Source organism: Cannabis sativa, chromosome X, assembly GCF_029168945.1.
Source record: "Cannabis sativa cultivar Pink pepper isolate KNU-18-1 chromosome X, ASM2916894v1, whole genome shotgun sequence".
NCBI classification, from domain to species: Eukaryota; Viridiplantae; Streptophyta; class Magnoliopsida; order Rosales; family Cannabaceae; genus Cannabis; species Cannabis sativa.
The window spans coordinates 40,394,246-40,410,550 of NC_083610.1; the positions used below are offsets into that span (position 1 = coordinate 40,394,246).

Consider the following 16,305-nt stretch of genomic DNA (forward strand, 5'->3'; position numbering starts at 1 on the left):
AATACAAAATAAGAATGAAATCAACTACTGATATGATTTTGATAAAAATGAATCTTAACCTTCCATTTCACTCTAGAAAAATAAAATCTAAGCTTACATACATGTGATGTAAAATCCTTAATAAGTATTATGCCATATATAATAGTGAATTACAATTAGAATTGAATTAAGATTGAAAAGGAGTAGGTTATTGATCAAACTTGGAACATGAATCATGTCCTATCAAAACTAAATATAGGATATTATAACAAGATCCTATCAAATCTATAGAAATCCAATCTTTTTTACTTTATATATAAGCGTGTAAATCCAATCTAGATATTATTATCATATATTTGTTATCATCTGTTATATTATTTATACATAAAGTGTTCTTGTATTTTTGTTTTAACCTACAAATTATAATAATCTAAGCCAACAAATCAGACTGTAGCAAAGGAAAAATATATCTAGACTTAATATATAAAAATGGGATTAGGACTTCAAAAGTTTCTTATGATTTTTGTCATTGCTATGGCTTTCGTTTCCCTTGAGTTTCGTTGCTCTAGTAAGTAGTAATCTCTCTCTCTCTGCTTGGTAATTTTGTGTAATTTTTTGTCATTAATTAGTATATTAATATAATATATATGTAGATGCAGGTGGTGATGTTGTAGAGATAGCACCAAAACCAGTTAACCCAGATTGCTTTGTGAAATGCTCAAGCACATTTGGGAATCATGAGTGCATAGCTGACTGCAACTCAAGGATGTTCAGTTATGGCTCCTGTCAGCCAGATAATTCTTGTTGCTGTGTTACAGTATTGAATTAATTACATAATTATTATGTTATAATACATATAACTTATAATTTACCAATAATAATTTCTATTAAAAAATTCAATCTTATAATTTGTCTATTTTTCTTTTTCTTTTCAATACATATATAGGCCATAACAAAAAAAATATATATTTATAATAATACAAATGGTAATTGATCTCAGTTATTATTTAATAAGTTAAAAATTTCTAGCTCTATATGCTTTGTTATTCACTAGCTAGTCACCAATGCCTTGCCTCATTTACAAAATAGATATTCCTACTGGTACAGATCTAGTGGGAGAATTTCAATAGAAAATAATCTATGGAAACAAAATATCATTTTATATCAAGTTGAATGAGAGAAGAGAGAAGAGGGAAGAGTAAAACAAAATACTCTGTATATTGATTAGTTGGTAAAAACGGTTTACAACAATTAAAAAAAGCTACTACAACTATCGGTAACTAACTATTTACCAGAATTTGTCATTACAAAAAAAATCTTATTTTGAGTTACAACACTAAAATTAAAAGTGAAAAAATTGTGACTAATTATAAATCATCATTCTTATATTATTACTCAAAGGCCCATGACTAAAGATATTAGTCACTAGGGATGATCATGGGTTGGGTTGGCCGGGTTGAGGGTATTTTAGTGGGCCAATCCAATTAAATCTGTTTCGAAAATTATAACCTATTCATATTATATTTTATGTACAACCCAACCCAACTCAATACAACATGTATTGAGTTGGGTTGGGTCGGGTTCCAACCCTTATTTTTTACAATTATAAATTTAAATCTGAATATGATCTCAAGTTCATACATGACCGGAAAATAAAAAATTTAAAAGTAAGCAAAGTAATTCAAAGCTCTACACATTATACATTTACAGTTATCCAATAAAAGTACTACTAACTACCAACTAGATAGTGATTACAAATCTGAACTAAATAAAATCTAGTATTAATTTACGTAGTTATCAAAATCTAGTATTTACATAGTTATCAATTGTTATTTTGCCTTCTCTTTTGGTATTTCCCTGTTCTCGAGTTTATTGCCTAAAATTCAAAACAGAAATTTTTTTCAAATTATTTAAAATCAATAAGCATAAAACAAGAATATTATTATAATTATAAGGGTAAATACAATTTTAGACCCTGTATTTTGTAAAAGTTACCAATTGGACTCTCTGTTTTGTTAAATGACAAAATAGACCCTATATTTTCTAAAATGGTACAAATAGGACCTTGAACTGATTTTTTTAGCAAAATAAAACTTAATAATAATCCGATCTAAATGTGTTATGACAAAACTGTTTACATTTTCTGTATCTGTTCGTGTTAGGAATTATCTTCAAGTTGGTTATATTAAAAAAAAAGTTGTCAAAAATTAAGCTCATGGTTCTATTTTTACCATTTTGAAAAATACAGGGTCCATTTTGTCATTTAACAAAATAGAGGGTCCAATTGGTAACTTTTACAAAACACAGAGTCTAAAATGGTATTAACTCTAATTATAAATTGACAAAAAAAATATATATATAAGTACGAAAATGAAAAACAACAACAACACAGTCTAAGAGACCAAAGAGACACCAAGAAAATGAAAGGACCACAAGTTACATAAATTACACATACACACACATACAAATAATTTATTAATGAAACCAAAGAGTACAATACCTTTCTTCTAATCTCTCAATCAAACAAAAAAAAAAAGATATATTTATCAAATATTATAAATATTACATTAACTAAAAGAATATAGAGAACACAAAACACTACACTATTATGATTTGATAAAAAAATTGTGGAAAAAAATAATACCATGTAATAAAATCAATGGTGATGAATGGATCAGTAACATTAAGGAGTTCAACATCATTCCCCTACTAAGCAACCCTAGCCACCACCATACTGAATCTTTTAGAATACCCTACAAAGATAATTTGATGAAAATTTGAATACCCCATCTGTTGAGTACCTCAATCTTTTAGAATTAATTATTTTCTTTACCTTGTTGATCAAGCCATTGCTTCTCTTACTAAAAGATTTGAACAATATCAAGAATATGAAAATATTTTTGGTTTCTTGTTTACTTCTCACAAGTTACAATCGTTAAAATTTGAAGTCTTGTTGTTGTCATTTTAAAAACACATTGAGACATAATGAACAATCTGATATTGATGGGAATGAATTATGTGTGGAGTTGAAGCTATTAAGACAAATTTTGCCAAGAGAGAAAATGAGAGCTATCGACATATTAAAGTTTTTGAAAGGCATAGATTGTTTTCCTAATACAATTATTGCATATAGAATTTTGTTGACTATTCCTGTGATAGTTGCTTTGCAGAAAGAAGTTTTTCAAAGTTAAAGTCCTACTTGCGGTCTACTATGTTACATGTTGTGGTTAACAATCACACAGAGGAGGATCAAGAACATAAGACACCAAGCATAAACAACAAAACTATGACAAGAACTAGTTCGAATTCAAACCAGAAAACTAAAAGTTAAAAACAGATGAAAAAGAGAGATGGAAAAGAATGGCTCAGCCTTTATTTCACTTCTTGATCAATAGCTTGAGAGCATTACAACTTGGGACAAAAAATGAACTGAACTGTACTTGAGATCATTACACATTATAATACTTGACAACTAGGCTCTAAGCTAGCAAAAATCAATATGAAAATTGTATCAAGAAGAGTTAGTTATTATAGTTACACGGGTTGTGTATTTATATACTAACCAACATAACTAACTGAACTAACAAAGTCTCACAAACAAATGAGGTAATGCCAAGTGTACAAGGCTAAGTGACTAGACCATAAAAAAACTAACAAATCCACCTTGGTATAGCCACTAAGACTTGAACACTTTGAAAGAGAGAGAGTGAGATGCAGAGCCATGAGAGAGTAGATGGGAAGTTCATCCAATGTCACTAATGTTAACCAGATTCATGCAGTGACTGAATTTTGCTTGAGTGACACATTTGATAAACATGTCAGTAGGGTTGTGATCTGTGTTTACCTTTTGAACTTGAATCTCCTTCTTGGCAATGATGTCTCTAATGAAGTGCATCTTTATGTCAATATGTTTTGACCTTTCATGAAACAAGTGGTTTTTCATTAATTGCAGTGCACTTTGATTGTCAATGCACTGTCATGTCTTTAGATTTGAATCCTAGTTCCTTGGTGAGACCCTTTAGCCATATAGCTTCTTTTATTGCATCTGTAGCAGCCATATAATCAGCCTCAGTAGATGATAGAGCTACCACCTTTTGGAGATTTGATTTCCAACTTATACATCCACCTAGAGCTGTGAAAACATAACCTGTGAGAGATCTTCTTGTGTCTGTGCAACCAGCATAGTCTGAGTCCACAAAGCCTTCAATTTCACAGCCTTCTTTCTTGGTGGCCTTATAGATTAAACCAGTGTTTAAGGACCCTTTCACATATCTCATTACCCATTTGACTGCATCCCAATGCTTGCTGCCAGGATAATCAATAAACCTACTGATTATGCTCATGGCATAGGCCAAATCTTGTCTTGTGCACACCATGGCATACATCAGGCAGCCAACACAACTGGCATAGGGTATGCAGTCCATGTTCTTCCTCTCAGTTTCAATCTGAGGTGGCTGATATTTTGAGAGCTTGAAGTGTTGTGCCAGTGGAGTAGCAACTGGTTTGGCCTCATTCATCATGAATTTCTTCAGCACTTTCTGCAAGTATTTCTCTTGACAACATGATTACACCAGGCCTCTTTCTTATGATTTCAATTCGCAGTATCTTGGCTTCTCCCATATCTTTCATCTAACATTCACCTTTTAGTTGATCTTTTAACTTGTTGATCTTGTGTCTGTCCTTTCCTACTATTAATATGTCATCAACATACAATAATAGGCAAAGGTTGCCATCAAAATAGACACAAGGATCATAACAGCTCCTGGTGAATTTGATCCTTGCCATGAATTCATCGAACCTTACATTCCACTGTCATGGAGCTTGCTTCAACCCATACAGTGGTTTGTGTAGCAAACACACCTAGTTTGGATCCCCATTGTCACCCTTCAGGTTGCTTCAAGTAGATTTTTTCATCAATATTTCCATGGAGAAAAGTTGTTCCTACATCCATTTGATCTATCTCAAGATCTTGATCTGCAGCCTTAGCCATAATTGGCTCTAATGGATGCTTGTTTTACTACTGGAGCAAATATCTCATTAAAATCCACACCTTACTTTTGAGTGTACCCCTTTGCAACTAGCCTAGCTTTGTATCTCACTTCTTCAGTACCTGGTAGCCCTTCTTTTTGTCTAAACAACCATTTGATGTCAATTAATCTATGTCCCTGAGGTTTGATGACAATAGACAAGGTCTTATTCTTTATGATGGATGATTTTTCTTCATCAATGGATTTCAGCCATTTCTCCTTGTTGTTGCTTTCAATGGATTCTTTATATCAGGTGGGTTCTGAGTTTTCCAACTCATTTGCAGCAGCAAGAGCAAATGTAGACTAATCTGCAACACCATATCTGGCAGGGGGTCTGATGCTTCTTCTGCTTCTATCTCTGGCCAGGATAGTCATCAAGCTATTCTTGAGCTTCGTGGGTGTCAGTGCTGTCATCTTGAGTTGGTATTTCATCTGAGTTGCTAGGTGGATCCACCTCAATGTTCAGCTTGGAAGAGTTGCTCTCTATGTTGAGTGTAGGGACTGTTAAGGGCTTCATTGCCATTTTTTCTTCTCTGAATATCACATCTCTGCTGATTATGAATCTATTGAAACCTAGTTCAAGGCACCATAGTTTGTAGCCTTTGACACAATCAGGGTATCCAAGTAACATACACTTCAAGGCTCTAGGTTTCAATTTGTCTTGATTCACATGTGCATAGGCAGTACACCCAAACTTTCCTTGAAAAAGTCATCAATGATACTCAGAAAATAGTGAGCACCACCAAGGGTTGGGATCCTTGATGGTCCCCATAAATCTGAGTGAACATAGGCAAGTTGTTCCTTGGTGTTGTGCCTCCCAGTGGTGAATTTTTTCCGGCAGCTCTTTCCATAGACACATTCTTCACAAAATCCAAGTTTTCCTGTAACTTTTCCTTTCAAGATTCCTTCATTCTTGAGTTCAGCAATCCCCCTTTCACTCACATGGCCAAGCCTCAAATGCCATAGCTTGGTTAAGTCACCATCATGTGCATTTGAAACATTTGACACTAAACCAGTAACTGTTTTCCCATTTAGAAAATATAGGCCATTTTTATATCTTCCTTCCATTACAGTTTTAGTGCCCTTAGTAATTCTAAGCATGCTTTCATCAATTTTAATTGAATATCCTTTTGAAGCTAATGTGCCAATTGAGAAAAGATTTCTTTTAAGGTCAGGAACATACCTTACTTCTCTGATGGTCTTTTGTGATCCATCATCCATCTGTAGCATCACATAGCCAATCCCTTGTATAGTGCAAGCCTTGTTGTCTCTTAGTAAAACAGTTCCACCTGTTTTCTTCTCAAGATTTCTGAACACTTCTTCAGTAGGGTACATGTGGAAAGAAAATCCTGAGTCAAGAATCCATTCTTGGCCAGAGTCTGGATTGGATACAACCAAGACATCTGCAGAATCATACCCATCTGCAGCCACATCACCTTGACCTCTTTCCTTCTCTTTTTGCCTTTTTAACTTGTTCTTCAAAGCAATACATTCATCTCTGAAATGGCCTTCCTTCTTGCAATAGAAACAGTTCTTATCTGTGTTGTTTCTAGAATTGGACTTTGTCTTCTTTTCATGCATGCCTTTAACAAACAATCCTTCTCCTCCAATTTTTGGTTTTTCATCAAATTTCTTCTGCATCTCCTTTGAGTTCAAGGATGCCTTAACTTCTGACATGGTAAGGGTGTCCTTGCCATAAGGAATTTTATCAACAAAGTGTTCATACACTTTAGGTAAAGAACTTAGTAGGATGATAGCCTGATCTTCCTCTTCCACTTTCACACCTATATTGTTCAGATCAAGAGCAATTTTGTTGAAATCATCTAGGTGTCTTCTGAGTTCTTTACTGTCTTCCATCTTCAAGGTGTACAATCTCTTCTTTAGATACAGTTTATTTGCAAGGGATTTCTTCAAGTAAATTGTCCCAAGTTTATCCCATAAGCCAAGGGCTTTTTCTTCATCTACAAGTTCTCTGAGTACTTCATTTCCAAGACTGAGGAGAATTGCAGAGTGTGCCTTGGCTTAGATTTCCATCTTTTTCTTCTCATCTTCAATTACTTTTAGTGCATCAACATTAATAGCCTCTGAAATTCCTTGATGCACTAACAAGGCTCTCATCTTGATTCTCCAAAGGCTGAAGTCATTGGCACCTGTGAACTTGTCAACTTCATACTTTACTGTTGCCATTTCTTGATCGAGTTCTTGGTGCAGAGTTCTTCAAATAAACAGTTCTTGATTACTCCATTTCCAATCTTGCTCTGATGCCATTTGTTGGGATTAACAATCATACAAAGGAGGATCAAGAACATAAGACAACAAGCATAAACAACACAACTATGACAAGAACTAGTTCAAATTTAAACCAAAAAACTAAAAGTTAAAAACAGATGAAAAGAGAGATGGAGAAGAATGACTGCCTTTATTTCACTTCTTGATCAATAGCTTGAGAGCATTACAACTTGGGACAAAAAATGAACTGAAATGTACTTGAGATCATTACACATTATAATACTTAACAACTAGGCTCTAAGCTAGCAAAAATCAAAATGAAAGTTGTATCAAGAAGAGTTAGTTATTACAGTTACACAGGTTGTGTATTTATATACTAACTAACATAACTAACTGAACTAACAAAGTCTCACAAACAAATGAGGTAATGCCAATAGTGTACAAGGCTGAGTGACTAGACCATCAAAAACTAATATTACAAGAAATGCTTAATGGATTAGCATCGATAGCGATTGAAAATGAGATTTCGGAGACGATAAAATATGAAGAGTTGGTTGATGAATTTGCTTCAAAAAGCGTTCAAAGGATGACCATTTTTAAATAGAATGTTGATATTGACTTGAAGTTGTATTGGAATTAATAGCAGTTTTAATAAAATTATTTGAGTTTTTGGGTACTTAATTATGTAAAATATACTTTTGTAATGTGATAATATTTAAAAATATTATTTACAATTTATATTTATTTTTTTGTTAGAGGCCTACTTTTTAAAATTAAAACAAGACATTCAAAAGATTTGAGACGGCCCTGATTATACACCTTATTTTCAAGAATAACTTGTATATATCTTTATTTAAATATAATTAATGTGAATAAAATGTATGATGATTAACCTACATATAGGAGTTACATTTGTCTAACACGTCTCCAAACTACTACATATATTTATAGGAAAATAAAATAATAATAAATTGTTGTTTATTAGTTTGTTTCATCTCATAATTTGAAAATATCACAAAACAAAAGCCAATAGTTTTAAAGATAAAAGGGACAAAATTAGAATGAAATTAACTACTGATTTGATTTTGATATAAATGAATCTTAACCTTAAAAAAAATAAATAAATGAAAAATGTGAGCTTCCATGTGATAATTAATATATAATCCTTATGGTAAGGGTGTCCTTGCCATAAGGAATTTTATCAACAAAGTGTTCATACACTTTTAGTAAAGAACTTAGTAGGATGATAGCCTGATCTTCCTCTTCCACTTTCACACCTATATTGTTCAGATCAAGAGCAATATTGTTGAAATCATCTAGGTGTCTTCTGAGTTCTTTACTGTCTTCCATCTTCAAGGTGTACAATCTCTTCTTTAGATACAGTTTATTTGCAAGGGATTTCTTCAAGTAAATTGTCCCAAGTTTATCCCATAAGCCAAGGGCTTTTTCTTCATCTACAAGTTCTCTAAGTACTTCATTTCCAAGACTGAGGAGAATTGCAGAGTGTGCCTTGGCTTAGATCTCCATCTTTTTCTTCTCATCTTCAATTACTTTTAGTGCATCAACATTAATAGCCTCTGAAATTCCTTGATGCACTAACAAGGCTCTCATCTTGATTCTCCAAAGGCTGAAGTCATTGGCACCTGTGAACTTGTCAACTTCATACTTTGCTGTTGCCATTTCTTGATCGAGTTCTTGGTGCAGAGTTCTTCAAATAAACAGTTCTTGATTACTCCAATTCCAATCTTGCTCTGATGCCATTTGTTGGGATTAACAATCATACAAAGGAGGATCAAGAACATAAGGCAACAAGCATAAACAACACAACTATGACAAGAACTAGTTCAAATTTAAACCAAAAAACTAAAAGTTAAAAACAGATGAAAAGAGAGATGGAGAAGAATGACTGCCTTTATTTCACTTCTTGATCAATAGCTTGAGAGCATTACAACTTGGGACAAAAAAATGAACTGAAATGTACTTGAGATCATTACACATTATAATACTTGACAACTACGCTCTAAGCTAGCAAAAATCAAAATGAAAGTTGTATCAAGAAGAGTTAGTTATTACAGTTACACAGGTTGTGTATTTATATACTAACTAACATAACTAACTGAACTAACAAAGTCTCACAAACAAATGAGGTAATGCCACTAGTGTACAAGGCTGAGTGACTAGACCATCCAAAACTAATATTACAAGAAATGCTTAATGGATTAGCATCGATAGCGATTGAAAATGAGATTTCGGAGACGATAAAATATGAAGAGTTGGTTGATGAATTTGCTATGACCATTTTTAAATAGAATGTTGATATTGACTTGAAGTTGTATTGGAATTAATAGCAATTTTAATAAAATTATTTGAGTTTTTGGGTACTTAATTATGTAAAATATACTTTTGTAATGTGATAATATTTAAAAATATTATTTACAATTTATATTTATTTTTTTGTTAGAGGCCTACTTTTTAAAATTAAAACAAGACATTCAAAAGATTTGAGACGGCCCTGATTATACACCTTATTTTCAAGAATAACTTGTATATATTTTTATTTAAATATAATTAATGTGAATAAAATGTATGATGATTAACCTACATATAGGAGTTACATTTGTCTAACCCGTCTCCAAACTACTACATATATTTATAGAAAAATAAAATAATAATAAATTGTTGTTTATTAGTTTGTTTCATCTCATAATTTGAAAATATCACAAACCAAAAGCCAATAGTTTTAAAGATAAAAGGGACAAAATTAGAATGAAATTAACTACTGATTTGATTTTGATATAAATGAATCTTAACCTTAAAAAAAAAAAATAAATGAAAAATGTGAGCTTCCATGTGATAATTAATATATAATCCCTGATAGATTATTGTACCATATATAATCGTAACTCAAAATATGTGTCGGATCTGACACGTACTTCCTCAACAAAAAGATATGGAAGACATTATGCACCCCGAACAATGCCAGTGGTAAGGCTAATCCATAGATTATTTAGCATTTTTCTATCAATGAAGTGTTATTTATTATAGTTGATTCATCTCATAATTTGAAATATCACAAACCAAACAAATGGAATGGTTTAAGAGATAAAAAGAAAAAAAAAATCAAAATACAAAAAAAGAATGAAATCAACTACTGATCTGATTTTGATAAAAATGAATCTTAACCTTCCATTTCACTCTAGAAAAATAAAATCTAAGCTTACATACATGTGATGTAAAATCCTTAATAAGTATTATGCCATATATAATAGTGAATTACAATTAGAATTGAATTAAGATTGAAAAGGAGTAGGTTATTGATCAAACTTGGAACATGAATCATGTCCTATCAAAACTAAATATAGGATATTATAACAAGATCCTATCAAATCTATAGAAATCCAATCTTTTTTACTTTATATATAAGCGTGTAAATCCAATCTAGATATTATTATCATATATTTGTTATCATCTGTTATATTATTTATACATAAAGTGTTCTTGTATTTTTGTTTTAACCTACAAATTATAATAATCTAAGCCAACAAATCAGACTGTAGCAAAGGAAAAATATATCTAGACTTAATATATAAAAATGGGATTAGGACTTCAAAAGTTTCTTATGATTTTTGTCATTGCTATGGCTTTCGTTTCCCTTGAGTTTCGTTGCTCTAGTAAGTAGTAATCTCTCTCTCTCTGCTTGGTAATTTTGTGTAATTTTTTGTCATTAATTAGTATATTAATATAATATATATGTAGATGCAGGTGGTGATGTTGTAGAGATAGCACCAAAACCAGTTAACCCAGATTGCTTTGTGAAATGCTCAAGCACATTTGGGAATCATGAGTGCATAGCTGACTGCAACTCAAGGATGTTCAGTTATGGCTCCTGTCAGCCAGATAATTCTTGTTGCTGTGTTACAGTATTGAATTAATTACATAATTATTATGTTATAATACATATAACTTATAATTTACCAATAATAATTTCTATTAAAAAATTCAATCTTATAATTTGTCTATTTTTCTTTTTCTTTTCAATACATATATAGGCCATAACAAAAAAAATATATATTTATAATAATACAAATGGTAATTGATCTCAGTTATTATTTAATAAGTTAAAAATTTCTAGCTCTATATGCTTTGTTATTCACTAGCTAGTCACCAATGCCTTGCCTCATTTACAAAATACATCTCCCTATTGGTACTGATCTAGTGGGAGAATTTCAATAGAAAATAATCTATGGAAACACTACTACAAAAACCCCCTTTAGAGGCGGTTTTTAAGCCCTTTCAGCGTCGGTTTTCGCGAAATTCGCTACCGACGCTGATTAGGGCGACGCTAAAGGGTTTATATGAACCGACGCCATATGTACCCCTATGGCGTCGGTTATTATGAAATAACCGACGCCATAGGGGTTTCCTAAAATTTTTTTTCAGCTTTAATTAATATATTTTTTTTACATTTATTAAAAATTTAAATTTATTTTTGTATTATTAATTAAATTAAATTAAAGCATAAATAAAATTAAATTAAAAAGTTAAATAAATACAAATTTACATTGCTCTAAGTGTTTGTATATTAGGTACTTTTTTTATTAATATTTTATATTTTATAATATGTGTTTGTATTCTAGTATTTTAGTATCATTTTTATAATTTTTTAAGTTATGTTTTATATAATAATTAGTATATTGAATAATAAAATAATGTGTAATATTTTAATTTTAATGTAATTTAATATTTTTATACATTTAAATTTTATAACATGGGTTTGTATTTTTCTAGTATATTATTATTATTTTTATAATTTTTTAAGTTATGTTTTGTATAATAATTAGTTTATTGAATAATAAAATAATGTGTAATATTTTAATTTTTATGTACTTTAATATTTTTATACATTTAAATTTTATAATATGGGTTTGTATTTTTCTAGTATATTATTATTATTTTTATAATTTTTTAAGTTATGTTTTGTATAATAATTAGTATATTGAATAATAAAATAATGTGTAATATTTTAATTTTAATGTAATTTAATATTTTTTATACATTTAAATTTTATAATGTGGGTTTGTATTTTTCTAGTATATTATTATTATTTTTATAATTTTTTAAGTTATGTTTTGTATAATAATTAGTTTATTGAATAATAAAATAATATGTAATATTTTATTTTTTATTACTTTAATATTTTTATACATTTAAATTTTATAATATGGGTTTGTATTTTTATAGTATATTATTATTATTTTTATAATTTTTTAAGTTATGTTTTGTATAATAATTAGTATATTGAATAATAAAATAATGTGTAATATTTTAATTTTAATGTAATTTAATATTTTTATATATTTAAATTTTATAATATGGGTTTGTATTTTTCTAGTATATTATTATTATTTTATAATTTTAAAGATTATCTATCCTTAACACTGAACAATATCTATCCTATGTATTAATATTATTCGAAAATTACTCTAAGTATTTAAGGATTATCTAAATATATATAAAAAATATTCTTATAAAAGTAAGTTAAAGAAAACATACCTTATACCAAAAATTATGTACTTGACTTCCGATAAAGTCACTTCCAATAAAATCCTAACAACCAAGTTTAAGAGAAACTAAAATCAAATATTATCCTAATTCTACCAAAATTTCGGCAGCATAACGACTATAATTGAACGTTTCCAAAAAAATTAAACCTATTAATAACATTTTCCTAACACCATTAATAAACAAAATTTGAGAACCTTTCAAATATGAACTTTGACATTGATAATCTTGCTACTAACACGAACATGTTTTGAGTCAAATATAAAGACCTACTAAGTATAATAAATGCATAGACACATCAATTAGATTATACGAGACAAGTGCCTAAAGTAACAAACAAAACAAATGTCACCTAATTTCACGAACATGTTTTGAGTCAAATATAAAGACCTACTAACACGAACATGTTTTGAGTCAAATATGAATGTGTTATGTCACCTAATTTCTTACAACTACCGAGTAATAACCTAGTTATTTATGTTATGTACTTTTCCTTTAACATTTATGTTTTTTATAATAAAATTTGATCCAAATTCTACCGAAATTTTGGCAGCATAACGGCTGTAATTGAACGTTCCCAAAAATTTTAAAAGTGCCTAAAGTAACAAACAAAACAAATATAAGAACACAGAACAAAGAAACTAACATAAACAATACAAAATTTATCCACCCATCCGACCGCAGTACATGTATTCGCAGAACCTACTTCACTACGGATGAATATTTAAGATATTCAAACTCAACTAAGCATGCATTGATAATTAATTATACTAACAAAAGGTTAGCGGATAGACATACCTATTGCAAATCCGATCAACACCGAAATATGTCGACCCTCAAATATTACCACACAACCTATAACATAATGCAATATACAACTAATTTAAAATTTTAATTATTAAATTACTTACTAGTTATTAAACAAAGTAGCAAGTTACTAGCTAGTTACTAGCTAATTTCCATAGTTAATTTTTCTAAAAATAACATATAAACATATATATATATATATACATATATAATCAATTATATATTCACACTACCATTATTTTAAAAACTTTATCTTTAAACTAATTAAATTCCTACTACCTCTCATTCTCATTCACAACAAATATATATACAATACAAATACACAAAATACACAAATAGTATATACACACAAGATATATATAAACACATATTCAATAATAAAACACAAAATATATACATATATATTATATATCAAGTTAATAAATATTTACCTTATAAACGCAATCCGGCGATAAAATGCTACAAAAATCCGACCACCTCTAGAACACACACAATATAATATTAATAAAATAAAAAAATTCTAAAAAAATTTACAAAAACGAAATAATACCAATGTACATAAATAAAATATATAGAAAGCATATTTATACCTTAATGGACGTTGAGACTCAATGTTTTCTCCGCTAAAATCAGTGGCCGGAGTTATACCCACCACCTTTCTTTATAATAGGTTCGGTTTGGTATATAGAGGGGAAAAAAACTAAACTTTTTTACAGTATGGGTTTAGGTATAGAAAATAGAAGATTTTAAGACAAAAATGGGGTAAAATGGTTAAGAAATGAGGGAGAATGAGGTTGTTTTAGTGGTGGTTGGCGAGGGTTTTTTCGTGGGTTTGGGGCTGCTATGGGTGGCTGTTCTTGGTGTTCAACAAGGTGTGAAATGAGGAAGTGAGGAAGACGAAGCAGAAAGGGTCTGATATATAACCCTATGGCGTCAGTTATTAGGTATTAACCGACGCCATAGGTGCCACGTGTTGAATAAAGGTGGCACCTATGGCGTCGGTTAATACCTAATAACCGACGCCATAGGGTTATATAAAAAAACCCTGATTTTCCCCAACCCCAACCGACGACATAGATATAGATACATTCTATACCTACGGTTTTTACCAAAAAACCGCCTCTAAATGTCAATGCAGATATTTTCACCCCCTTTAGCTTCCCTTTTTATAAATTGGGTTGAAAAAAGGGAAGCTAAAGGCTTACATTGTAGTAGTGAAACAAAATATCATTTTATATCAAGTTGAATGAGAGAAGAGAGAAGAGGGAAGAGTAAAACAAAATACTCTGTATATTGATTAGTTGGTAAAAACGGTTTACAACAATTAAAAAAAGCTACTACAACTATCGGTAACTAACTATTTACCAGAATTTGTCATTACAAAAAAAATCTTATTTTGAGTTACAACACTAAAATTAAAAGTGAAAAAATTGTGACTAATTATAAATCATCATTCTTATATTATTACTCAAAGGCCCATGACTAAAGATATTAGTCACTAGGGATGATCATGGGTTGGGTTGGCCGGGTTGAGGGTATTTTAGTGGGCCAATCCAATTAAATCTGTTTCGAAAATTATAACCTATTCATATTATATTTTATGTACAACCCAACCCAACTCAATACAACATGTATTGAGTTGGGTTGGGTCGGGTTCCAACCCTTATTTTTTACAATTATAAATTTAAATCTGAATATGATCTCAAGTTCATACATGACCGGAAAATAAAAAATTTAAAAATAAGCAAAGTAATTCAAAGCTCTACACATTATACATTTACAGTTATCCAATAAAAGTACTACTAACTACCAACTAGATAGTGATTACAAATTTGAACTAAATAAAATCTAGTATTAATTTACGTAGTTATCAAAATCTAGTATTTACATAGTTATCAATTGTTATTTTGCCTTCTCTTTTGGTATTTCCCTGTTCTCGAGTTTATTGCCTAAAATTCAAAACAGAAATTTTTTTCAAATTATTTAAAATCAATAAGCATAAAACAAGATTATTATTATAATTATAAGGGTAAATACAATTTTAGACCCTGTATTTTGTAAAAGTTACCAATTGGACTCTCTGTTTTGTTAAATGACAAAATAGACCCTATATTTTCTAAAATGGTACAAATAGGACCTTGAACTGATTTTTTTATCAAAATAAAACTTAATAATAATCCGATCTAAATGTGTTATGACAAAACTGTTTATATTTTCTGTATCTGTTCGTGTTAGGAATTATCTTCAAGTTGGTTATATTAAAAAAAAAGTTGTCAAAAATTAAGCTCATGGTTCTATTTTTACCATTTTGAAAAATACAGGGTCCATTTTGTCATTTAACAAAATAGAGGGTCCAATTGGTAACTTTTACAAAACACAGAGTCTAAAATGGTATTAACTCTAATTATAAATTGACAAAAAATATATATATATACATATAAGTACGAAAATGAAAAACAACAACAACACAGTCTAAGAGACCAAAGAGACACCAAGAAAATGAAAGGACCACAAGTTACATAAATTACACGTACACACACATACAAATAATTTATTAATGAAACCAAAGAGTACAATACCTTTCTTCTAATTTCTCAATCAAACAAAAAAAATAAGATATATTTATCAAATATCATAAATATTACATTAACTAAAAGAATATAGAGAACACAAAACACTACACTATTATGATTTGATAAAA

The 16,305-nt window shown here is 29.9% G+C and overlaps 2 protein-coding genes across 2 annotated transcripts; both read left to right on the forward strand.

Annotated features, from left to right (window-relative positions):
* The first annotated feature begins 387 nt into the window (after positions 1-387).
* On the forward strand, positions 388-975 carry LOC133032452 (defensin-like protein 58). The gene is made up of 2 exons (XM_061106393.1): positions 388-547; positions 633-975. The coding sequence occupies exons 1-2, from the start codon at positions 469-471 to the stop codon at positions 806-808; spliced, it is 255 nt and encodes an 84-aa protein (XP_060962376.1). The 5' UTR covers positions 388-468; the 3' UTR covers positions 809-975.
* Positions 976-10,746: 9,771 nt separating this feature from the next.
* LOC115717899 (defensin-like protein 58) lies at positions 10,747-11,329 on the forward strand. The gene is made up of 2 exons (XM_030646871.2): positions 10,747-10,906; positions 10,992-11,329. The coding sequence occupies exons 1-2, from the start codon at positions 10,828-10,830 to the stop codon at positions 11,165-11,167; spliced, it is 255 nt and encodes an 84-aa protein (XP_030502731.1). The 5' UTR covers positions 10,747-10,827; the 3' UTR covers positions 11,168-11,329.
* The last annotated feature ends 4,976 nt before the right edge of the window (positions 11,330-16,305 follow it).

What these genes read in the sequence shown, in the direction of transcription:
- LOC133032452 (XM_061106393.1), top strand. Translation starts at nt 469, where the DNA reads ATGGGATTAGGACTTCAAAAGTTTCTTATGATTTTTGTCATTGCTATG. An exon ending in CCTTGAGTTTCGTTGCTCTA is followed by an intron (nt 548 to 632) that starts GTAAGTAGTAAT and finishes ATATATATGTAG; the next exon opens with ATGCAGGTGGTGATGTTGTA.
- LOC115717899 (XM_030646871.2), top strand. Translation starts at nt 10,828, where the DNA reads ATGGGATTAGGACTTCAAAAGTTTCTTATGATTTTTGTCATTGCTATG. An exon ending in CCTTGAGTTTCGTTGCTCTA is followed by an intron (nt 10,907 to 10,991) that starts GTAAGTAGTAAT and finishes ATATATATGTAG; the next exon opens with ATGCAGGTGGTGATGTTGTA.